At 38.9% G+C, this 25,785-nt stretch overlaps 1 protein-coding gene across 2 annotated transcripts in view; it reads left to right on the top strand.

The window, feature by feature from the left end:
- CAPRIN1 (cell cycle associated protein 1) overlaps positions 1 to 25,068 on the top strand; it is a 49,540-nt gene extending 24,472 nt beyond the window's left edge. The window contains exons 5-19 of one of the 2 annotated variants that reach the window (XM_005578232.4): positions 1,286 to 1,524; positions 1,610 to 1,692; positions 4,968 to 5,105; positions 8,087 to 8,139; positions 8,217 to 8,303; positions 9,594 to 9,749; positions 9,835 to 9,943; positions 12,872 to 12,933; positions 13,654 to 13,764; positions 14,004 to 14,153; positions 15,390 to 15,540; positions 20,398 to 20,592; positions 21,127 to 21,227; positions 21,616 to 21,679; positions 23,216 to 25,068. In XM_005578232.4, coding sequence (XP_005578289.1) covers positions 1,286 to 1,524; positions 1,610 to 1,692; positions 4,968 to 5,105; positions 8,087 to 8,139; positions 8,217 to 8,303; positions 9,594 to 9,749; positions 9,835 to 9,943; positions 12,872 to 12,933; positions 13,654 to 13,764; positions 14,004 to 14,153; positions 15,390 to 15,540; positions 20,398 to 20,592; positions 21,127 to 21,227; positions 21,616 to 21,679; positions 23,216 to 23,280 — 1,764 coding nt within the window. In that variant the 3' untranslated portion in view covers positions 23,281 to 25,068. Of the gene's footprint in view, positions 1 to 1,285; positions 1,525 to 1,609; positions 1,693 to 4,967; positions 5,106 to 8,086; positions 8,140 to 8,216; positions 8,304 to 9,593; positions 9,750 to 9,834; positions 9,944 to 12,871; positions 12,934 to 13,653; positions 13,765 to 14,003; positions 14,154 to 15,389; positions 15,541 to 20,397; positions 20,593 to 21,126; positions 21,228 to 21,615; positions 22,974 to 23,215 lie in introns of those variants that run through there. The other variant, XM_015434930.4, reaches the window with a different exon arrangement.
- The last annotated feature ends 717 nt before the right edge of the window (positions 25,069 to 25,785 follow it).

The following is a 25,785-nucleotide window of genomic DNA, read 5'->3' as shown; positions in this document are numbered from 1 at the left end:
TCATATGTCCCCATTTTGGTTTTCTGTGTCTTGGTTCATCCTAGTGAGGCTTGAGAAAGGAGAAAAAGTGGAAAGGAAAACATTGCCATTCCTCTTGAAAAGACTGGCCTTCCTCTGTCCCCAGCCTGATGTTAGATACACGAGAGAGGGAGAGAAATAATTGAGTTTGGCTGATGTTTTCCTTTCAGCCTTTCTAGGGAAGAAAAAAAGGAATGTGGGGAAAATACATTCAGACTTAGCTTTAGCTGTTTTTCTCCACCAGCATCATCTTATTCATAAAAAAAATTAGGGCTGGGCGCGGTGGCTCAAGCCTGTAATCCCAGCACTTTGGGAGGCCGAGACGGGCGGATCACGAGGTCAGGAGATCGAGACCATCCTGGCTAACACCGTGAAACCCCGTCTCTACTAAAAAATACAAAAAACTAGCCGGGCACGGTGGCGGGCGCCTGTAGTCCCAACTACTCGGGAGGCTGAGGCAGGAGAATGGCGTGAACCCGGGAGGCGGAGCTTGCAGTGAGCTGAGATCCGGCCACTGCACTCCAGCCTGGGCGGCAGAGCGAGACTCCGTCTCAAAAAAAAAAAAAAAAAAAATTAGGCACTCTTTTCAATAGAATGGAATGTCTTTCTGAGACTGGCAGCAGATTATTTGGGGGCAAAGGGGCACTTGTGGGTTTTTGGCATTTCCTTGTGAGTCATTAGTAGATACTCAGAGTTAGAACTTTGGGTTATTTGTCCATAGAGGAGCTAGATCGAGGTAAGATTTTTATTGTTGCTGTGGTTGGGTTTCTTTTTTAATTGGCCTAGGCCTTTAAATTTCTGTATAATTTCTAACTTCATAAAATTTTTACCTTTTATATGCATAATGAAAAACTTCAGACATATATACCTAACTAAAGAAAACAGTACAGTGAAACTCTTTGTACCTGTACCGAACTTGTTTATTTATCATCTCATGGTCGGTTGTATTTCACATAAATCCACATTCATTTCCTTGCTCCTTTTGCCCTCTAGATTATTTTGAAAGAAGCCCCAAACACATTGTTTCATCAGTAATATTTCAGTAGTAAAATACCTTCTAGGGAAAGAGCTGTTCTGAATTTTTAACAATTGCTTAAAATAGATTATGTTTAAAACTGTATTTGTAAGTCAGGAATCATCCTTTTGTGTACTGGGGTCATATCTCACTCATTGAGTAAAACATGCCTTATTTAAGCTGAACCTGAAATGGATTGAACTAAGTTTTATAGAACTCATTTTGGTGTTTTACATTGATATCGTTTTGCAGATTCAGAAAACAATAAAGAAGACAGCACGTCGGGAGCAGCTTATGAGAGAAGAAGCTGAACAGAAACGTTTAAAAACTGTACTTGAGCTACAATATGTTTTGGACAAATTGGGAGATGATGAAGTGCGGACTGACCTGAAACAAGGTTTGAATGGAGTGCCAATATTGTCCGAAGAGGAGCTGTCATTGTTGGATGAATTCTATAAGCTAGTAGACCCTGAACGGGACATGAGCTTGAGGTATTAGTGGTATTTGATAATAGAAACTTCTGAGTATTTAAGTTGACAACTGAAAGGTTATTAATTAGCTATTTACTATTAAAAGGTTGAATGAACAGTATGAACATGCCTCCATTCACCTGTGGGACCTGCTGGAAGGGAAGGAAAAACCTGTATGTGGAACCACCTGTGAGTATCACTGATAACTTTGATTTTATAACTAGGAATCTTTAAAAATTAATTTTCCTATGTTTATAGTTCACTTGAGAGAAAAAAAATTAGTTTTTTTTTTTTTTTTTTTTTTTGAGACGGAGTCTACTCTGTTACCCAGGCTGGAGTGTAGTGGCGTGCTCTCAGCTCATTGCAACCTCCGCCTACTGGGTTCAAGTGATTCTATCACCTCAGCCTCCCAAGTAGCTGGGATTACAGACATGCGCCACCACGCCTGGCTAATTTTTGTATTTTTAGTAGAGACAGGGTTTCGCCATGTTGGCTAGACTGGTCTCGAACTCCTTACCATAAATGATTCACCTGCCTGGGCCTCCCAAAGTGCTGGGATTACAGGTGTGAGCCACTGCGCCCAGCTAGTTTTCCTATTTAAAATTAATATTAATTGAATAAAATTTAGAAGTGTATATGTAACATTCATCTGCTATTTACTGCTTGGTTTCTTTTTTGTTTCTTTATATGTTTAATCTGTAATGTGGAAATTAGAACACAAGCAACAAACAACTGAAACTGGGAGTATGATAGTCCTAACTTCACATGGTCTTGTATGTAACTTAATTATGTTTGAGGTAGACAGATTACCATCAGATTGAGTTTCCACAGCTTTTAGTAATAGATGGGGACTGTTTGTTTTATGGCTGAAGTTTCATGAAACAATTATTGCATTTCATACATTTTGCTCATGGTTATTGCCTTAGTTTTTCTTTAGTTTGTCTTAGACATCTGCTAATTTGAGGATGTTAGTTTTTTTCTGTATTTAAAATATTCTGATACTTGGTCTAGTTTTCTGTGTGAGCTCCTTATTCTCAAACATGCAACTGTGAACTGATTTTTTAAAAAACGGACATTCATGTTTCACTCCTTCAGTAAACTAGGAATTTACGTTTTAGCCTTTTGTGAAACCAGGGAATAGATTCTTATCTTTGCGATTTGTAAGGTTGAATTAGGAAGGTAGATTTTTGAACATAAAATGAAAGCATCTGTATTTATGCATTTTTAGCTGTTGGTTGAAAAGAAATCAGATTGAATTATAAGCTTTAGTCACCAAAATGGTATGAGCTTTAATTGGCAAAATTTAGAAGAGTATATTTGCTTTAAGGGTACCAGTGCTTGTCTGTCCTTTCTTCATTTAAGAAATAATTTTCTTGGTTCGTTAACTTTTACTCTGGTCTGTATTTCTTTGTAAAATATGTGTTTACCTTTTTGCTTTTAGTTCTGCAAGTTCTATATGTATAAGCTTGTTAGCTTAAAAAAGTAGTTTTAGGTCAAGCTTCATCAAATTTTCATGAGCATTGCTGAGTAACAAAGGTGTTACTAAACCTTTAAGCTTATAGCTTGTTTTGGGGTTATTTTCTTTTTTTTTTTGAGACGGAGTCTGGCTCTGTCGCCCAGGCTGGAGTGCAGTGGCCAGATCTCAGCTCACTGCAAGCTCTGCCTCCCGGGTTTACGCCATTCTCCTGCCTCAGCCTCCCGAGTAGCTGGGACTACAGGCGCCCGCCACCTCGCCTAGCTAGTTTTTCGTATTTTTTTTTAGTAGAGACGGGGTTTCACCGTGTTAGCCAGGATGGTCTCGATCTCCTGACCTCGTGATCCGCCCGTCTCAGCCTCCCAAAGTGCTGGGATTACAGGCTTGAGCCACCGCGCCCGGCTGGTTATTTTCTACCTAATCTTATTCCCACATCATAGGAATGTGACATCTTTACAATGGAAAGGTACTAATCTTTATAATGGAAAGGTACTAATATACCCAAATTAGTGTTTTTATGTGCATTTGATTTGTATCTATAACTTCTTGAAAACAGTTTTGAGCCAGGAGCTGCTGAAGTGAAATAAGGAAAACATATGAAGCGTTCATTATCTAGAGTTGTTGGTAGTTTATTAGGATTAATTTCCCAAAGCTTTTGATACAGTATAGTCCTCAGAATTTTATTTTTCTTTACAGTGACCTATCAGGGAGTGGCCCTACTGTATAACTATTAATAATATACAAGCCAAGGAAATTGAAAGTAATAACTCTTTATACATCTCCCCCTCTGCCCTGCACTGTTTTTAAATATCCTGGTACACCAAATTCTGATAGTTTTTGTTTTTAAATATCTTTCGATTGTCTACTTCTTTCTCTTCTACTTTTATGCCTTTCTCTTGTCTGACGCAGTTGCTTAACTGAGTCCACCCCTCTGCCTCTTTAAAATCTTTAGTGGCTTCATCTCAGTTTTATTTATATAAGTTTGTCCTTAACTTCAAGGACATTCATGGTCTGTTTTTTACCAGTTTCTGCAGCCACATCTTTCCCTATGCTTTTTCTTTGTTCCCTGTATTTTAGCCATAGTGGCTTCCTTTCCTTTTCTTGTATTTGACATCCTTTGTATAGGACTTTGTAATGCTCTTTCCTCCATCTTGAAACACTTTCACCCCTCTACTCTTCTAGATTTCAACTCTTGTAGCACTTACCTAGGAAAGCCTTTTGTGGCCTCACTCTGATTGGGTCCAATCCATTGTACTTCTGTGTAGTACTTTTCACAGATGTAAGTTTTTTGTAGTTGTATTTGATACCACCTCTGTTAGACCATAAGCTTATTGAGGGGAGATACTGTGTCTTTACATACCTTTTTGTTTTCCTAGTGCCTAGCATATTGCCTAATATGTAATAGGTGCTGAATAAATACTTTTTGAATGAATAAATGTTAAATGTCATCTTTTTCCCCCTGACTAATTTACTTAAAATACATAAAGTTCAGGCCAGGCACGGTGGCTCATGCCTGTTAATCCCAGCCATTTGGGAAGCCGAGGTGGGCAGATCACCTGAGGTCAGACCTTCACAGGGCAACATGGTGAAACCCCGCCTCTACTAAAAATACAAAAATTGGCTGAACATGGTGGTACGCACCTGTAATCTCAGCTACTTGGGAGGCTGAGGAACAAGAATTGCATGAATCTGGGAGGCAGAGGTTGCAGTGAGCTGAGATAACGCCACTGCACTCCAACCTGGGTTTCAGAGCAAGATTGTATCCAAAAACAAACAAAAAACCCCGTAAAGTTTAATATAAGTACATTCTTCTTGTTCCCTATCATTCTGTAATACATTTCTGTTCTTGGTGAAATGTAATCTTTTTATGTGTATATGTGTTTTAGTAATGGTTGTTTTTTAATCACAATATTTTATAGAATGTTGGATCTTCTTCAAGCCAGGCATCCTCAGATAAGTCTTACATTATAATTCATGCTCTTTTTCTTAGATAAAGTTCTGAAGGAAATTGTTGAGCGTGTTTTTCAGTCAAACTACTTTGATAGCACCCACAACCACCAGAATGGGTTGTGTGAGGAAGAAGAGGCAGCCTCAGCACCTGCAGTTGAAGACCAGGTACCTGAAGCTGGTGAGTATTAGGTGGATATGAACTTTAGTTTAGGGTTCTGGTTTTATTTGATTTTGCTACAAGTTTATATATGTACTTAGTTTTCATATATGTACACTAGATTTTATTTTTAAAGAGACTTTAAGCATGACAAACTGTTAAGAGAGATTATTGAGTAATTCCTACCAGTATTCATTATCAGTCATTTGTCTTACTAGTCTTGATCACTATTACAAACTGATAGTTCTTTTGCAGTAGTATTGATGGGCAGGAGTATGGGTGAGGGCCACCTGTTAACAAGGATTTTCAAATAGGTTTCTGTCTGAAATGTCCAGATTTGCTGTTTACCATGCCAGTGCATTGGATGAATAGTATGAGTTGCTTTTGTTTTGTTTTAATCATGGGGAGATTATAACTCCATAATCTTGAACTATAAATTCCTCCAAGGCAAGGAGTCTTTTCCAGTTAATTTTATCATGGGACACAACACTAATTATATAGCTAGACACCGAACTGTGAATACTTTTATGGTAACTCTTACATTGATGAGTGAAATTCTGAATACAAGGAAACATCGGAGTATAAATTTTGCTAGAATCAGAGTGCCTGAATTTAAATCTTGGCTTCAACATTTACTAGCTTTGTAACTTTGGGCAAGTTAGTAAAACTCTTGTACCTCAGATTCCCTATTTAGAAAATATGTCAAGGCCGGGTGCGGTGGCTCATGCCTGTAATCCCAGCACTTTGGGAGGCCGAGGCGGGCGAGAGGTCAGGAGATCGAGACCATCCTGGCTAACATGGTGAAACACCGTCTCTACTAAAAATACAAAAAATTAGCCGGGCGTGGTGGCGGGCGCCTGTAGTCCCAGCTACTCGGGAGGCTGAGGCAGGAGAATGGCGTGAACCCGGGAGGCGGAGCTTGCAGTGAGCCAAGATCTTGCCACTGCACTCCAGCCTGGGTGATAGAGCAAGACTCCGTCTCAAAAAGAAAATATGTCAAGTGTGTATATAGTGCCTGGCACACGGTAAGCACTTGGTAACGGGTAGCTAGTAGGTTGAAACTAGAAGGGAAGATTGTACATTGGTAGGATTAATAGTTGGAGATTAATATAAGGCAATCTTTTTCCCCCTCTTACAACTTTACTAAGTAAGATTTTTAATCTGTATGCTGCTTTATACTATTACTTATGAGAAGAAAGAGGGCTTTTAATATACTAGCTCTTTATTTGCGTTATACATGATCTGAAATAGCTACTGTTGAACCTAAAGTAATTAATTCTGGAATAAATGGTAAAGAAAACTTTCTAAAATATAAAACACTGTTAATTTATAAATAAGTTTGTAAGTAAATTTAGATTATGTGATGGTGAACTATTTACTTTGTTTGGAATTTAAGTTGAATTTTTTTTTTTTTTTTTTGAGACAGTCTCTGTCTGTCATCCAGGCTGGAGTGCAGTGGCGTGATCCTGGCTCACTGCAACCTCTTGCCTCCCGGGTTCAAGCGATTATCCTGCCTCAGGCTCCTGAGTAGCAGGGACTACAGGCGCACACCACCACGCCAGGCTAATTTTTGTATTTTCAGTAGAGATGGGGTTTCACCATGTTGGTCAGGCTGATGTCGAACTCCTGACCTCAGGTATCTACCCGCCTTGGCCTCCCAAAGTGCTGGGATTAAAGGCGTGAGCCACTGCGCCCAGCCTTGTTTTTTTTTTTGAGTCAGAGTCTAGCTCTGTTGCCCAGGCTGGAGTGTAGTGGCATGATCTTGGCTTACTGCAGTTTCTACTTCCAAGGGTCAAGCAATTCTCCTGCCTTAGCCTCTTGAGTAGCTGGGATTACAGGTGCACAACATCATGCTTGGCTGACCATTTATATCTTTAGTAGAGATAGGGTTTGACCATATCGGCCAGGCTGGTCTCGAGCTCCTGACCTCAAGTGATCCGCCTGCGTTGGCCTCCCAAAGTCCTGAGATTATAGGCGTGAGCCACCATACCTGGCCTTAAGTTAAATTCTTTTTTTGGGCACTGAGTCTCACTCTATCACCCAGGCTGGAGTGTAGTGGCACGATCTCAGCTTGCTGCAACCTCTGCCTCCCGGGTTCAAGTGATTCTCGTGCCTCAGCCTTCCCAGTAACTGGTATTACAGGCACACACCACCACGTCTGGCTAATTTTTGTATTTTTAGTAGAGACGGGGTTTCACCACGTTGGCCAGGCTAGTCTCAAGCTCCTGACCTCAGGTGATCCCCCTGTCCCGGCCTCCCCAAATGCTGGGATTACAGGCGTGAGCCACCGCGCCTGGCCTAGTTGAATTCTTAACTTTAAAAAAGATTTATTGTACTTTATGGTATCATTTCTAAAAATAGACTTTATTTATATTTATTTATTTATTTTTTGAGATGGAGTTTTGTTCTTGTTTCCCAGGCTGGAGCGCAATGGCCTGATCTCGGCTCACTGCAGCCTCCGCCTCCCGGGTTCAAGCGATTCTCCTGCCTCAGCCTCCTGAGTAACTGGGATTACAGGCGTCCAGTACCATGCCTGGCCAATTTTTTAGTAGAGATGGGGTTTCACCAGATTGGCCAGGTTGGTCTCGAACTCTTGACCTCAGGTGTGCACCCATCTTGGTCTTCCAAAGTGCTGGGATTATAGGCATGAGCCACTGTGCCCAGCCGACTTTATTTTTTAGAGCAGTTTTAGGCTCACAGCAAAACTGAACAGAAGGTGTAGCCATTTCCCATTTACTTTCTACCCTCACTGATGCACAGCCTCCCTCATTGTCAGCATCCACCTGACCAGAGTGGTACATTTGTTAACAATTGATAAACCCACATTGACACATTATTATCACCCAAAGTCCATAGTTTACATTTGGGTTTACTCTTAGTGTTGTAATTCTCTGGGTTTGGACAAATGTATGATGACATGTTATCTACCAATATCACGCAGAGTAGAGTAGTATTACTGACCTAAAAATCCTTTTGTTTTGCACCATTTTTTAACCTCTTAGAACCTGAGCCAGCAGAAGAGTACACTGAGCAAAGTGAAGTTGAATCAACAGAGGTATGATTTTAATTTAATGCTGCCTTTACTTTGCTGCCTTTCAAACAAATGTCTCAAACATTTACTTTGCTTTGCAGTATGTAAATAGACAGTTCATGGCAGAAACACAGTTCACCAGTGGTGAAAAGGAGCAGGTAGATGAGTGGACAGTTGAAACGGTTGAGGTAAGAGTTCTCTGTATTGCAAGGTTGTTGTCTTTGTCTTCACTTAGTAATTTTTATCTCTACTGAGAACAAATTAAGATTGTTTTTTGCATTATTAGTACATTTATTATAATAACAAACTCATTACACCAGACTGTTACTTCGAAAAAATGAATGTTTATCCCTGTGGATGTTTAATAGGATCACTGTTTTGCTGAACCAATGTAAAAAAATTATTTTATACAAAGTTATATGTGAATTAATCTGTTACCATGATTTGTCTCTTACTGAAATTAGGTTGCTTTGTAAAAATCAGGGCTCCTACACTGATCTGTGTTTTGGGGTATCATCTTGTACTCCTTTACCCTAATGCTGTTTGGTCACCAGGCTGTAGACTTCCTCTAGTGTTTTCTAATGCTGTCTCTCAACTGATACGATGATTTTTTTTTTGGGTCCTCATGTCTAGTTCAGTGACTCTCTTCATATTACTCCTCTCTGACTGCCTCTGGACCATCCTATTCATTGTCACAACTTAATTTTATTGGAAAAGTTAGCTTTAAGTTACTTGTACTTGAGGCTCTCAGTGATGCCTTGTTACCTGTAAGATACAGTCCAAAAAAACCTTACCAATGGGTCCTGGCCTTCCTTTTGATCCTCTTTTAGATGTCTTTCTTTACACCCCCAAAGTGCAGGAAAATAGCTGTAAGCTGAGGGTAATATGCTTTTCTTTTTAATATGTTATTCTTCTATCAAGACCATTCTCCTGGCCGGGCATGGTGGCTCATGCCTGTAATCCCAGCACTTTGTGGGGCTGAGGCAGGTGGATCACATGAGGCCAAGAGTTGGAGACCAGCCTGGCCAACATGGTGTGAAACCCTGTCTCTACTAAAAATACAAAAATTAGCTGGGCGTGGTGGTGGGTGCCTGTAATCCCAGCTACTTGAGAGGCTGAGGCAGGAAAATTGCTTGAACCTGGGAGATAGAGGCTACAGTGAGCCGAGATCCTGCCACTGCTCTCCAGCCTGGGCTACAGAGCTAGATTCCATCTCAAAAATAAAAATTAATCAATCAATCAGTCAACCAACCTGAAATGCTACATAGTGGTCCTATGGAACTGAAACACTGTAGAAGTGACGATATTTTTCAGAATGTTAAATTTGGCATAAATGTAGTCCATTTGTGTAACTGCATTAAAGCCTGTTCTGTTTATAGTATTAGATGGTATATGTAGTTTGGGGGACACATCATGATGGTAGTGAGTGGAGCTTTTTTGCTCTCCTGTTGTTTCTCATCCTGTTTTTTCTACCTTAGGTGGTAAATTCACTCCAGCAGCAACCTCAGGCTGCATCCCCTTCTGTACCAGAGCCCCACTCGTTGACTCCAGTGGCTCAGGCAGATCCCCTTGTGAGAAGACAGCGAGTACAAGATCTTATGGCACAAATGCAGGGTCCCTATAATTTCATACAGGTATGTTCATTTTAGTCAAACACTGTAACAGAAACTTTAAGTGTTTATATTATTTGACTTTATTCTATCCTAACTCAACCTGTAGGATTCAATGCTGGATTTTGAAAACCAGACACTCGATCCTGCCATTGTATCTGCACAGCCTATGAATCCAACACAAAACATGGACATGCCCCAGCTGGTTTGCCCTCCAGGTTAGTAGTGGTACATTTTTATGTGAGAGAAGTATAAGGCCAGTACTTTTCAGGTTTTATAAAGTTTGTGAAAATTAATTTTATTTTAATGACTTTAATTTTGACTTAGGTCTTTTAATTTGATAAAAAGAATGTTATCGTTCCTATAATTTGAATTAAAAATGTAGTTCCATAATTGTTTATTTTTTAACTTTTTATTGCCATGTAGACATAGAAAAATATATGCAAGTTTAATGAGTTTTTATAAACTGAAAACACCTGCACCTAGATTAAGAAATGAAACATAGGCCGGGCACGGTGGCTCAAGCCTGTAATCCCAGCACTTTGGGAGGCCGAGACGGGCGGATCACGAGGTCAGGAGATCGAGACCAGCCTGACTAACACGGTGAAACCCCGTCTCTACTAAAAATACAAAAAACTAGCCGGGCGAGGTGGCGGGCGCCTGTAGTCCCAGCTATTTGGGAGGCTGAGGCAGGAGAATGGCGTAAACCTGGGAGGCAGAGCTTGTAGTGAGCTGAGATCCGGCCACTGCACTCCAGCCTGGGTGACAGAGCGAGACTCTGTCTCAAAAAAAAAAAAAAAAAAAAAAAAAGAAACATTACCAGTACCCCAGAAACCTACATTGTGTTTCCTTTCAATCACTAGTTATCCTCGCCCCTAGCGATAGCAATCACTTCTGTACTTGTAACTATAATAGACCAGTTTTGCCTGTTTTTGTAACTTTAACAAGTGAAATTTTGCTTGGCTTTTAAAATTTCCAAATTTAGGAGTAAAAATAATAGAGATGTCTTTCTTTGAATGCTTATAGCTTTCTAGGAGAATTTCTGGATTTTATTACCTTAAAAAAAATACACAGCAATGAAGTGGGTAAGAGGCAAAGGGAAGAGAGAAACCACAAGATAGTTTCAGACTCTTTCTGGACTTACACCATTATTTGAAGTAGTAGCACTAAATAGAGTTGGTGCCTTCCATTGGGTTAAGTGGACCTTCTCTGCAGGACTATTAGTGATTGTAAGTCATCCTGGTTTTTCCCAGAACACATCAGTGTTAGTTGCACAAAAGTGGAACCAAGTAAAATAACCTATTTAATGTTGCATGATCTTAAATATCATAAAAGAAGTTGCTGAGTAAAAGTATGTTTAATGACACTTAATTTGGTGTAAGGTAGTTAGGATTTTTCTGAAGTAAAGGGAGCTCATATCTGTCACATTTCTACCAAGAGTTAGAAAAGAAATCAAAGGTGACACCTACAAGAGAGCAGTCATGGTTTTTTTAGTGTTCATTTTCTGAGCTCTATCAAAGGAAGATAATAAGTCGTTTTCTCAGCTGGGAAATTGTGTGAAAGTCAGTATAGGTAGCACTGATAAAACCTGTAAGGCTATTTAGATATTTACATAATGCTGAGTCCATTAGACTCTCCAGTGAAAATGGGTGCTTTCTTAATGACTAACCGAAGATCGTCATTTTGATTATCTGTTTAATCATTGTTGGGAAGGGAGGTGGGAGAATGATAGGAATTGTTAAGATGCATGCTGAGTTGAATATAGGCTCTTAAAAAGTATATATTATTTATTTAGAGATGGAGTCTCGCTCTGTCACCAGGCTGGAGTGCAGTGGCGTGTTCTTGGCTTGGCTTACTGCAACCCCCGCCTCCTGGGTTCGAGCGATTTTCCTGCCTCAGCCTTCCAAGTAGCTGGAAGTACAGGTGCCTCGTTAATTTTTGTATTTTAGTAGGGACAGGGTTTCACCATGTTGGCCAGGATGGTCTCAAACTCTTGACCTCGTGATCTACCTGCCTTGACCTCCCGAAGTGCTGGGATTACAAGCGTGAGCCACTGTGCCTGGCCAAAAAGTACATATTTTAAATTTTCTTTTCTCTAGAAACATTTGAAATTAATTGAAAGTTGGTTAAGATATATTGAGCTGGGTATGGTAGCTCACGCCTGTAATCTCAGTACTTTGGGAGGCTGAGGAGGAAGGATCACTTGAGCCCAGGAGTTTGAGACCAGCCTGGGCAACATAGACCTTGCCTGTACAAAAATTAAAAATTAGTCAAATAAAAAAAGTTAGGTCGGCAGGGTGTCATGCACCTGTAGTCCCAGCTACTCAAGAAGCCAAGGTGGGAGGATTTCTTGTGCCCAGAGTTTGAGACTACAGTTAGCTATGATGGCGCCACTGCACTCCAGCCTGGGCAACACAGTGAGACCCTGTTTCAGAAGAAACAAAAGATAAAAATAGAATACTGTCTGTCTGAGGTCTGGAGTATGAATAATGCTACTTTATTGTACAGCTTTAAAAGTTTTTCTCATGGCACTGATTATTTTTTAGTGCATTCTATTACAACATTTTACTTTACTCTTGGAAAAAACAAGATGAAACCAATTGTGAAAGTAAACTATTAAATAATTATCACTGCCAGTAAACCAAAATGCTCACTTGAAAGCTAAAATTTTATCTGCATTTCCCAATTTATTTTCATGATTGCTAAAAAGTTTATTTATGGTTTACCTTTAATTGCCTTTGATTTACCTTTAATTGCCGGGCATGGTGGTTCATCCCTGTAATCCCAGCACTTTGGGAGGCTGAGGCGGGCAGATTGCTTGAGCCTAGGAGTTTGAGACCAGCCTGGGCAACATGGCGAAACCCTGTCTCTACTAAAAATACAAAAATTATCCGAGTGTGGTGGCACACACCTGTAGTCACAGCTGCTTGGGAGGCTGAGGTGGGAGGATCACTTGAACCTGGGAGGCAGAGGTTACAGTGAGCTGAGATCACATCCCTGTACTCTAGCCTGGGTGACAGAGCGAGATCCTGCCCCTCCCCCCCTCCCCCGCCAAAAGCCTTTAATAGTGAAATAAAAGGTATTTAGACGTGTCTCTCTAAAAATTTTAATTTTGCATGACAAAAATATTTTGGTCACCTTTGCAGTTCATTCTGAATCTAGACTTGCTCAGCCTAATCAAGTTCCTGTACAACCAGAAGCTACACAGGTAAGAGTGATAAAACTATTTTCTTCAGGGCCAGGTGAGGTGGCTCATGCCTATAATCCTAGTACTTCAGGAGGCTGAGATGGGAGGATCACTTGAGGTCAGAAGTTCAAGACCAGTCTGGGCAGTGTAGCGAGACACCATCTCTATTTTTAAAAAATAATTTAAAAATATTTTTTCACTTTTGTTTTAATTGGTTCCTTGGTTTCTTTCTTAGCTTATGAAAGAAAGTATGAATTTCATCAGTGGCCAAGTCTTCTGTTGGAATTCAACAAATTTATTGTTGTGGATAGCTGTCAGCCTTTATGTTTAGGTTCATTTTTCCTCTTGATGACTTTTTAAGTTTTTCTTAAGTCTTGCATTTTAAATAATGTATTATAATGAAATAAACTTTTTAAATTTAGAACTGAGAATTTCAGAAGACATAGTTTAGACATAATTCTAAAATTTAGTGCAGATTTCTCCATCTTAGAAGTACTTGTAGAGGGTCTTTATAACGAGACTTGGGTTTATTTAACATCAACCTTCAAAAATGTATATGTTTTTTGCAATTTTTAGGTTTTATACAGATTTAAAAAGATGATAGTATTAATTTCTCCCTTTTTTAGCAGTTGTATCTGTTTCTTAGCCTTTCTTAGCCTTATGTGTCTTACAGGTAACTTGTTTTTTTAACAGTCAGTTTTGTAAGCAGGAAAAAGCTTTTATTTCTTTACTTATGTCTAGGTTCCTTTGGTATCATCCACAAGTGAGGGGTACACAGCATCTCAGCCCTTGTACCAGCCTTCTCATGCTACAGAGCAACGACCACAGAAGGAACCAATTGATCAGATTCAGGCAAGTTCTGTTACCAGGCCACATACATTTGATGAGGCACTTATTCATGAATTGGACAGAGGTACATTACCATTAATAACATTCTTCTTGTTTTTGGACCTACTTTGCTTTCATGAAATATTTGAGTTTGTTAATACACATAAGTTTGAGATTAATTTACCACTTTAGGACATCTATTCACTTTTTGTTTGGCTAAGTTTAGTTTACCTCTAAAGTGCATCTATTCACTTTGTGTTTAGGCAACAATCTCATTAAATACAGACCAGACTACAGCATCATCATCCCTTCCTGCTGCGTCTCAGCCTCAAGTATTTCAGGCTGGGACGAGCAAACCTTTGCATAGCAGTGGAATCAATGTAAATGCAGCTCCATTCCAATCCATGCAAACGGTAAGCAAATTAACATTAATTGCCTAGTGTGTAATGTGAATCATGGTAGATTTTCTTTTCTTTTTTAAAGGTCTTCATTTAACTGTGCTTGAGTCTGCATCTTTTGTAACTGTAGGGTATATTTAATTGAACATAAACTGATTATTCCAGAGATTAACTGATATTAATGGATATTCTAGAGATAAATTTTAGCCTTATGAGTGATGTGCCTGCATCATCTTAATTTGTAGTTTTACCCTTTTGATTTGGTTAACCAAAAGTTTAAACATTCAGAGAAATAGACTAATATAACATCCACATAATCATTACCTAGATTTAATAGTTGCCCTGTTTGCTTAATCTTTTATTTTACTGAAGTATTTTTAAGTTTTAGATGTTATGCTTTACCTCGATTCTTGAGCAAGCACCTTTAGAGAATTTCTAGAAAATAATAATAATACTGTAATCTGTGGGGTTCAGCTAAATCAGTGCTCAGAGGAAAGTTCATAAGATTAAATATTAAAATATTTAACTTGATTAAAATGTCAATAAAAATGAAAAAAACATTCAACCTTGTTAAAGTTCATAGAATAAATTTCTGTAAGTGATACTGCATCAGGAGATTTTGTTATTTATTTATTTATTTATATTTTGAGACAAAGTCTTGCTCTGTTGCCCAGGCTGGAGTGTAGTGGCGTGATCTCACCTCACTGCAATATCTACCTCCTGGGTTCAAGCGATTCTCATGCCTCAGCCTCTGGAATAGCTGGCACTACAGGCATAAGCCACCATGCCCAGCTAATTTTTGTGTTTTTAGTAGAGATGGGGTTTCAGCATGTTGGTCAGGCTGGTCTTGAACTTTTGGCTTCAGATGATCTGCCTGCCTCAGCCTCTCAAAGTGCTGGAATTACGTGAGCCACTGTGCCCAGCCAGAGTTTGTCTTTTAAAAAGATTTCTCATATATGTAAAAGTGTTTCCAAGGCTGCTGATTGTATGTCTTTTTATTTTTTTTAATTCCCTACTTCCATTTCACAGCATGTTATCATACTCCCCTTTAAGTACTATACAATATATATGTCTTTTTCCATATTGAAGCACTTGGAGAGATTTTTGTGTGTGTGTGTGTGTGATGTTTTTGTGTTTGAGACTTCTGTGATGTCTTTATTTATGTCTGAGGTAAAACCACCATTGAGTTTGGCCATGTTATAAAGCAGAGAATAAAAGGATGAACTAATCATTTACTTTATTTACTAACAGGTGTTCAATATGAATGCCCCAGTTCCTCCTGTTAATGAACCAGAAACTTTAAAACAGCAAAATCAGTACCAGGCCAGTTATAACCAGAGCTTTTCTAGTCAGCCTCACCAAGTAGAACAAACAGAGCTTCAGCAAGAACAGCTTCAAACAGGTACGAAATCCAGTGTCACCTCATTGGCTCCTTGCTTTCCAGCACAGTTATTGACAGTGTTAGGACAGTTTAGACTTCAGAGTGGTGGTGTCAAGAGTTTCTGTTTTAGTAGTAAACCATATAAATTTTTCATTTCAGATCATGAGTTAAATTGAATCTGTACTTTGATATGTGAATTATGTGCAAGTTTTGGAGGCTTTATACCCATTTTCCTTTTGTCACTGAACTTATATAATATCCCTATTGCATTGTATAATTTATATGGAATTAAATTTGTTACTTGAATTACCATAAACTATACTTTTTTTTTTTTTTTTTTTGAGATGGGGTCTCACTCTGTCACCCAGGCTGGAGTGCAGTGCTGTGATCTCGGCTCACTGCAACCTCTGACTCCTGGGCACAAGCAATCCTCCCTACCTTAGCCTCCCAAGTAGCTTGGGAATACACGCATGTGCCACCACGCCCAGCTAATTTTTTGTATTTTTGGTAGAGTTGGGGTTTCACCATGTTGCCCAGGCTTGCCTCAAACTTCTGAGCTCACGTGATCTGCCCACCTCGGCCTCCCAAAGTGCTGGAATTAAAGGCGTGAGCCATTGTGCCTGGTGATAAACTATACTTTTAATTGTTAATTGACTGAAGGCTTTTAGCATGATATCTGGCATTGAGTCAGACAAAGTTAAGAAAAAACTCATGGTGGCTGCATTTCGTGGACTGGGTTGAAACATAATCTATTTTGTCAAGTAAGGTTCATAATTTGGCTAGTTACCATACCTGTCACAATAGTAATGTAGACAGAGACATTTATTTGAGACAGGTTCTCACTTTGTTGCCCAGGTTGGAGTGCAGTGATGCTAGCATAACTCACTGTAGCCTCAAACTCCTGGGCTCAATGATCCTTGTCCCTCAGCCTCCTGAGTAGTTGGGACTACAGGTGCTTACCACCACACCTGGCTAATTTTATTTATTTATTTTTTTGTAGAGACAGGGTCTCCAGGAGCTTACTATGATGCCAGGCTGGTCTCCAATTCCTGGCCTTGAGCGAACTTACTGCCTCTGTCTCCCAGAGTGGTGGGATTATGGGCATGAAATACCTTGTCTAGCTCGATAGAGATACTTTAGATTTTTTTTTTTTTTTTTTTGAGGCGGAGTCTCGCTCTGTTGCCCAGGCTGGAGTGCAGTGGCCGGATCTCGGCTCACTGCAAGCTCCGTCCCCCGGGTTTACGCCATTCTCCTGCCTCAGCCTCCTGAGTAGCTGGGACTACAGGCGCCCGCCACCTCGCCCGGCTAGTTTTTTGTATTTTTTAGTAGAGACGGGGTTTCACTGTGGTAGCCAGGATGGTCTCGATCTCCTGACCTCGTGATCCGCCCGTCTCGGCCTCCCAAAGTGCTGGGATTACAGGCTTGAGCCACCGCGCCCGGCCAGATTTTTTTTAAGAAATTGGGTCTCTGTTGACCAGGCTGGAGTGCAGCGGTGTAATCATGTACTGGACCCTTTAACTCGGGGGCTCAAGTGATCTTCCTGTCTCAGCCCCACAAGTAGCTGGGACTGCAGGATTTTCTCAAATTCAGGGCCTCCAGCAGTCCTCCCACCTCTGCCTTTCAACGCATTGGGATTATAGGCATAAGCCACCATACCCAGCCAGATGGTTTTAAGTCATCTAGGTCTTTTAATGTCTTCTTTAGGTCTTTGGTTCTTTAATTCCTCGGAATTTAATTGGAATCCCACAACAAACCAGCAATCAGAGTAGTTAATACTTTGATTTTGTCAGCCCAATTTTGAAAAGTTGTACAATTTTCTAATCATTCAATTTCTTGGTAAACTTGGATCAGCATTAGATTTTTCAGTAGTAAATTCTTACATGTCCTGTAGTATTCAGTATCTCTAATATGAAGTTCAAATCTTCCGTACTCTGATAGAAGTTACCAGTTATACTACGCTCAGCTTCTGAATGATAAAAACTAGTGGTGCGATCACCATGGCTCACTGTAACCTCTGCCTCCGGGTTCAAGGGATCCTCCTGCCTCAGTCTCCCAAGTAGCTGGTACCACAGGCATGTGCCACCATGCCTGGCTAAATTTTTATTTATTTTATTTTTTTTATTTTTGTATGTTTGTATTGTTGGTAGAGACAGGATTTCACCATATTGTCCAGGCTGGTCTCGAACTCCTGGTCTGGGCTTAAGTGATCTGCCTGCCTCGGCCTCCCAAAGTGCTAGGATTACACTCACACCAGTCACACACACAACAAGTTCTCTTTTAATCTCAGGGCCTTCATACTTCCTTTACAAGTTCTTGCCGAAAACTTTCTCCCACTGATAAGTACATGGATTACTTTTCTATTTTTGTTTTTAAAAGTTCATTTATTTATTTTTAATTGAGAAATAGAAACTATATATATGTGTATTTATCACATATGGCATGATGTGTTGAAATGTGTGTACATTGTGGGCAGGCTTCATGGCTGGCACCTATAATCCCAGCTACATTTGAGGCTGAGGTGGGAGGATTGCTTGAGGCCAGGTGTTCATGATGAAATAACATGTATACATTGTGGGCCATTGTCCAGTGCAATGACACGATCTCGGCTCACTGCAACCTCTGCATCTTGGGTTCAATCGCTTGGGTTCAAGCGATTCTCCTGCCTTGGCCTCCTGCCTCAGGCCTCAGGTGATCTACCCGCCTCAGCCTTCCAAAGTGCTGGGATTACAGGCGTGAGCCACCATGCCTGGCCTGATGTTTGTTGAACAAATCATTTCAGTATGTCCCATCATTCTAGAAATTGTGTTTTAATTTGAATTAGTGTCTAATCAGGAACAACATGACAAAAGAATCTTTGGCTTTTTAAAATGGCCTACACGTTTATACTTTACCAAAATTTAAGTAGGAATGTGGGTATTTTAAAATAAAATGAAGACTGGGTGTGGTGGCTCACGCCAGTAATCCCAGCTCTTTGGGAGGCCCGCTTAAGACCAGGAGTTTGAGGCCAACCTGGGCAACATAGTGAGAGCCCCACCTCTATAAAGTAAATACAGAAATTAGCAGGGTGAGGTGGTGAATGCCTGTAGTCGGAGCTCCTCAGGAGGCTGAGGCTGGAGGATCACTTAAGCCCAGGAGTTCAAGGTTGCAGTGAGCCATGATTATTTGACTGAACTCCAACAGCAACACTGGGTGAGAGAGCTAGACCTTGTCTTAAAAGTAAAAATTAAATAAAGATCACACTTAAGTTGTTGCTGTGAGTTGCTTCCTTTCTTTCTTTCCTTCTTCCTTTCCTTTTTTGAGACAGAGTCTGGCTCTTGTCTCCCAGGCTGGAGTGCAGTGGTACCATCTCGACTCACTACAACCTCTGCCTTCCAGGCTTAAGCCATCCTCCCACCTCAGCCTCCCAAGTAGCTGGGACCACAGGCATGCACCACCATGCCTAGCTGAGTTTTTGTATTTTTGTTGTTGTTATTGTGGAGATGGGGTCTCACTGTGTTGCCCAGCTGGTCTCAAACTCCTGAGCTCAAGCAGTCTGCTCACCTTGGTCTCCCAAAGTGCTGGGATTGCCAGTGTGAGCCACTGCACTCAGCCTTGCTATGAATTTCTTACAGAAAGATTTGATCAAGATTACAAGCTGTTATTGATAAAAAGTGATTCTAAAATTGAGTTCTTTTGGATACTTTGTACATGGATACAAATGAACCATTTTACATGGCAAATGTTATGTGTATTTGTCATTCACTTATAATTTTAAATTTTGGGAATATAATAAAAGGCAATCTGTATAAAAAGATGACACTGATGTAGTTGGTTTATTAAGTAATTCAGGAGGAGCCATGGCTCTCTCTTTTCCTTAGGTATTCCCTAGTGCTTTCATCTAAAATAGGATTCTAACAACTATTAATGTATTTGGAGTTTCTTAAGGATGTAAAAATAGGTCAAGTAAAGATTTTTAAGAGTCATACAGCTGCTTTTCTCTCTGCCCCAAAAGAGGAGATTTGGGTTGGCCAGCACCTTTGACCCTTGTTGTTAGTGTGTGGGCTTTCCTTTGTTCTGTTGCCTTTCTCACCTCCCAGAGGTACTTTTAGCACCCTATTTTTTTCTCCTCTTTGAATTATATACATTGTTCAGTAGTAGTTAATTTTTGAAAATGTCTAGATTCTAGAACTCTCTCCATTGTGGATGGAGCTTGTATATATGTTAGTGTGTATGTTCTAGAACCTTAGCTTCAAGTGGGTTGAGTGCCAATGTGAGTACCATGTGATTGTTTTCTAAATTGGCTGTACTTGCCATTTTAAATACCTTGAAATGGAATTTGGCATTAAGGGCTATAAATTGAAGGCCTCTGCTGATTAAACTATGTAATTGATGACATATTCTACCATATAGCTCCTTAAATATGAGAGAGTGGTTTTGTATGTTTTACTAAGTACCAAAGGATATTTAAAATAAGAAAATTTCTACCACTAAGGAGCTTTATAATGAAAATGAGTAATTACATGGTACAAAATATGGTAATGTACTAAGAGTAAATCTTTTGAGTTATTTTGGGTCTCTTGTGCTAAAAAGTAGATGCCTTTCAGAAGATGTTAATATAGCCTTTCAAATAATTTGTTTGGAAGGATCAATCATGCACCCTGCTTTCAAAGGTTTGGAATTGTGGTTGGAGAATTTTACCCCCATTAGCTTAGTCTAAGGGTAGGAGAAAGGTAAGAGACTTTATTCATGTTTAGTTTTCCTTATCATTGTATGCACATTTATTTAAGGATTAAACTTCAAGGAGACTGTGTAAGACACTTAAACTAGAAAGTGCATGGGAGAACAAACGGTAATGAGCTGTGTATATATATACCCTTTTCTTTCTTTTTTAAATTACAGTGGTTGGCACTTACCATGGTTCCCCGGACCAGTCCCATCAAGTGACTGGTAACCACCAGCAGCCTCCTCAGCAGAACACTGGATTTCCACGTAGCAATCAGCCCTATTACAATAGTCGTGGTGTGTCTCGTGGAGGCTCCCGTGGTGCTAGAGGCTTGATGAATGGATACCGGGGCCCTGCCAATGGATTCAGAGGTAAAAAAAAAATTTAAAAAGGAAGTTCTATGACCTTTTACTAGTTCAAATTAGTTTTTGATTTGTACAATATTATCACACAGTTTTTTGAAAGGATGTATCTGTATTAGCCTCTTATGTACAATTTAAACTAAATGTATATATTTTGATACAATTGGTATAATTTGTGTATTTGGTATAATTTGTTATTTAAATAACAAATCATGGAATTTTTGTTCATTTGGTTATGTCAAATTAATGTCTACCACTGTCTCCTGGAGGATAAGTATTTTCCACATTACCAAAACTTATGGGGATTGTTTATTATGTTTGTATAGATGTGTGTTTACATGCATAGATAGGTTAAAAGTTTATCTTCTGAGGGGCCGTTAGTACTTATAGAAATTTATAAACAGATTGGATCAAGATAGGAAATTGGAAATTAATTTGATTAGCCTGGCTTACAATTTTCTAGTTCTTGCCATCTTCATTAATAAAAGTAAAAATTCCTTGTGAAGATAAGAAAATTATTTCTTTTCTTGTCCTAAATTTTAGGAGGATATGATGGTTACCGCCCTTCATTCTCTAACACTCCAAACAGTGGTTATACACAGTCTCAGTTCAGTGCTCCCCGGGATTACTCTGGCTATCAACGGGTAGGTAAAGCAGTTCTAAAGTGTAAACCTGAACTAAGTATACCAATGAAAGTGACTTAGTGTAGTTGCTTAATGAACCTAAATAACTAATTTGGCATTAACTTTGTGGTGTCCAAGACACTTTGTTGAAACAAAAGCTTTTAGCACTCATAAGTACTCCTTTAGTAAAGCCTGTTAAAGACAGTGATTTCCAAGAGCAGAGAAATATATTTCACTGAATGTTCTTGAGAATAGAAGTACAACAATTACAGAATAAGGTGTAGCCATGATACACTGAAGTGTCTAAAAGATTAAGGAAGAATTCTGTATTGAGTGTTAGACTGAAAGAATAGATGGGTAAACATTTTTTAAAAAGTACCTTTTCAATACTAACTAGCTTGTCTTTTAGGATGGATATCAGCAGAATTTCAAGCGAGGCTCTGGGCAGAGTGGACCACGGGGAGCCCCACGAGGTAATATTTTGTGGTGGTGATCCTAGCTCCTAAGTGGAGCTTCTGTTCTGGCCTTGGAAGAGCTGTTTATAGTCTGCATGTTAGGAATACATTTATCCTTTCCAGACTTGTTGCTAGGGATTAAATGAAATGCTCTGTTTCTAAAACTTAATCTTGGACCCAAATTTTAATTTTTGAATGACTTTCCCTGTTACTATATAAACTGTCTTGAAAACTAGAACATATTCTCTTCCTCAGAAAAAGTGTTTTTCCAACTGAAAATTATTTTTCAGGTCCTAAAACCTGCTAAATGTTTTTAGGAAGTACTTACTGAAACATTTTTGTAAGACATTTTTGGAATGAGATTGAACATTTATATAAATTTATTATTCCTCTTTCATTTTTTGGAAACATGCCTATTATATTTTAAGGCCAGACACCCTTTAATGGCCGGATAAGCCATAGTTAACATTTAGAGAACCATTTAGAAGTAATAGAACTAATGGAATTTGCAATGCCTTTTGGACCTCTATTAGTATATAAATATCAAGTTATTTCTGACTTTTAAACAAAACCCCCAAATTCCTAACTTATTGAACTAAAAAAAAATTACAGGTTTGGAGAGTTTTTTGTTTTTCTTTTACTATGGGAAAACTACTTCCCATTCTGTCAGGAAGTTAACCTATTTAACAATTAGAGCTAGCATTTCATGTAGTCTGAAATTCTAAATGGTTCTCTGATTTGAGGGAGGTTAAACATCAAATAGGTTTCCTCTATTGGCCATAACATGTATAAAATGTGTGTTAAGGAGGAATTACAAAGTACTTTGATTTGAATGCTAGTAGAAACTGGCCAGGAAAAAGGTACATTTTTCTAAAAATTAATGGATCACTTGGGAATTACTGACTTGACTAGAAATATCAAAGGATATTTGCATGTGAATGTGGGTTATGTTCTTCTTTCCCACTTTGTAGCATATTCGATGAAAGTTGAGTTCAAACTGATAGCTAAAAATCTGTTTTAACAGCATGCGAAAAGTTATTTTATCTGTTAAAAGTCATTATACAATTTTGAATGTTATGTAGTTTCTTTTTAACAGTTTAGGTAATAAGGTCTGTTTTCATTCTGGTGCTTTTATTAATTTTGATAGTATGATGTTACTTACTACTGAAATGTAAGCTAGAGTGTACACTAGAATGTAAGCTCCATGAGAGCAGGTACCTTGTCTGTCTTCTCTGCTGTATCTATTCCCAACGCTTGATGACGGTGCCTGGCACATAGTAGGCACTCAATAAATACTTGTTGAATGAATGAATGAATGAGTACTGGTGGAATACTCCATTAGCTCTACTCTTCTTTTAGCTAAGAGAACATGAGCAAATTTGCGCATGACAACTTCCAGGACAGGGGAAACTTGAACACTGAAGAATTGACCTCTTAAGCCTAATAATGTGGTGACAGGATGCCCACATGCTTCTTGACTTCAGATGAAAATCTGCTTGAAGGCAAAACAAATAATATTTGAAAGAAAAATCAAATGCCATTTTTGTCTTCTAGGTCGTGGAGGGCCCCCAAGACCCAACAGAGGGATGCCGCAAATGAACACTCAGCAAGTGAATTAATCTGATTCACAGGATTATGTTTAATCGCCAAAAACACACTGGCCAGTGTACCATAATATGTTACCAGAAGAGTTATTATCTATTTGTTCTCCCTTTCAGGAAACTTATTGTAAAGGGACTGTTTTCATCCCATAAAGACAGGACTACAATTGTCAGCTTTCTATTACCTGGATATGGAAGGAAACTATTTTTACTCTGCATGTTCTGTCCTAAGCGTCATCTTGAGCCTTGCACATGATACTCAGATTCCTCACCCTTGCTTAGGAGTAAAACAATATACTTTACAGGGTGATAATAATCTCCATAGTTATTTGAAGTGGCTTGATAAAGGCAAGATTGACTTTTTCGACATTGGATAAAATCTACAAATCAGCCCTTGAGTTATTCAATGGTAACTGACAACTAAAATATTTCCCTAGAAAGGAAGATGAAAGGAGTGGAGTGTGGTTTGGCAGAACAACTGCATTTCACAGCTTTTCCAGTCAAATTGGAGCACTGAACGTTCAGATGCATACCAAATTATGCATGGGTCCTAATCACACCTATAAGGCTGGCTACCAGCTTTGACACAGCACTGTTCATCTGGCCAAACAACTGTGGTTAAAAACACATGTAAAATGCTTTTAACAGCTGATACTGTATAAGACAAAGCCAAGATGCAAAATTAGGCTTTGATTGGCACTTTTTGAAAAATATGCAACAAATATGGGATGTAATCTGGATGGCCGCTTCTGTACTTAATGTGAAATATTTAGATACCTTTTTGAACACTTAACAGTTTTTTTGAGACAATGACTTTTGTAAGGATTGGTACTATCATTCCTTATGACATGTACATTGTCTGTCACTAATCCTTGGATTTTGCTGTATTGTCACCTAAATTGGTACAGGTACTGATGAAATCTCTAGTGGATAATCATAACACTCTTGGTCACATGTTTTTCCTTCAGCTTGAAAGCTTTTTTTTTAAAAGGAAAAGATACCAAATGCCTGCTGCTACCACCCTTTTCAATTGCTATCTTTTGAAAGGCACCAGTATGTGTTTTAGATGGATTTCCCTGTTTCAGGGAAATCACAGACGGTAGTTTCAGTTCTGATGGTATAAGCAAAACAAATAAAACATGTTTATAAAAGTTGTATCTTGAAACACTGGTGTTCAACAGCTAGCAGCTTATGTGATTCACCCCCATACCACGTTAGTGTCACAAATTTTATGGTTATCTCCAGCAACATTTCTCTAGTACTTGCACTTATTATCTTTTGTCTAATTTAACCTTACCTGAATTCTCCTTTTCTCCTGGAGGCATTTATATTCAAAGTGATAATTCCTTTCCTTAGATGCATAGGGAGAGTCTCTAAATTTGATGGAAATGGACACTTGAGTAGTGACTTAGCCTTATGTACTCTGTTGGAATTTGTGCTAGCAGTTTGAGCACTAGTTCTGTGTGCCTATGAACTTAATGCTGCTTATTATCTCATTCTGACTTCATGGAGAATTAAGCCCACCTTTAAGCAAAGGCTACTAAGTTAATGGTGTTTTCTGTGCAGAAATTAAATTTTATTTTCAGCATTTAGCCCAGGAATTTTTCCAGTAGGTGCTCAGCTATTTAAAAACAAAACTATTCTCAAACATTCATCATTAGACAACTGGAGTTTTTGCTGGTTTTGTAACCTACCAAAATGGATAGGCTGTTGAACATTCCACATTCAAAAGTTTTGTAGGGTGGTGGGAAATGGGGAATCTTCAATGTTTATTTTAAAATAAAATAAAATAAGTTCTTGACTTTTCTCATGTGTGGTTGTGGTACATCATATTGGAAGGGTTAACCTGTTACTTTGGCAAATGAGTATTTTTTTGCTAGCACCTCCCCTTGCGTGCTTTAAATGACATCTGCCTGGGATGTACCACAACCATATGTTATCTGTATCTTAGGGGAATGGATAAAATATTTGTGGTTTACTGGGTAATCCCTAGATGATGTATGCTTGCAATCCTATATATAAAACTAAATTTGCTATCTATGTAGAAAATAATTTCATGATATTTACAATCAGGATTGAAGTAAGTTCTTCACACAGTGACCTCTATGAATCAGTTTCAGAGAAGGGATGGGGAAGAAATGCCTTCTAGGTTTTGAACTTCTATGCATTAGTGCAGATGTGAATGTGTAAAGGTGTTCATAGTTTGACTGTTCTATGTATGTTTTTTCAAAGAATTGTTTCTTTTTTTAAACTATAATTTTTCTTTTTTTGGTTATTTTACCATCACAGTTTAAATGTGTATCTTTTATGTCTACTCAGACCATATTTTTAAAGGGGTGCCTCATGGGGTAGAGAACCTTTCAATAAGTCTCATTAAGATCTGAATCTTGGTTCTAAGTATTCTGTATAATATGTGATTGCTTGTCCTAGCTGCAGAAGGCCTTTTGTTTGGTCAAATGCATATTTTAGCAGAGTTTCAAGGAAACGATTCTCACACGTGTCACTGTAGCCTCTTGGTGTAGC

This window comes from Macaca fascicularis, chromosome 14 (genome assembly GCF_037993035.2).
Source record: "Macaca fascicularis isolate 582-1 chromosome 14, T2T-MFA8v1.1".
NCBI classification, from domain to species: Eukaryota; Metazoa; Chordata; class Mammalia; order Primates; family Cercopithecidae; genus Macaca; species Macaca fascicularis.
This window is presented reverse-complemented; position numbering and strand designations above follow the sequence as displayed.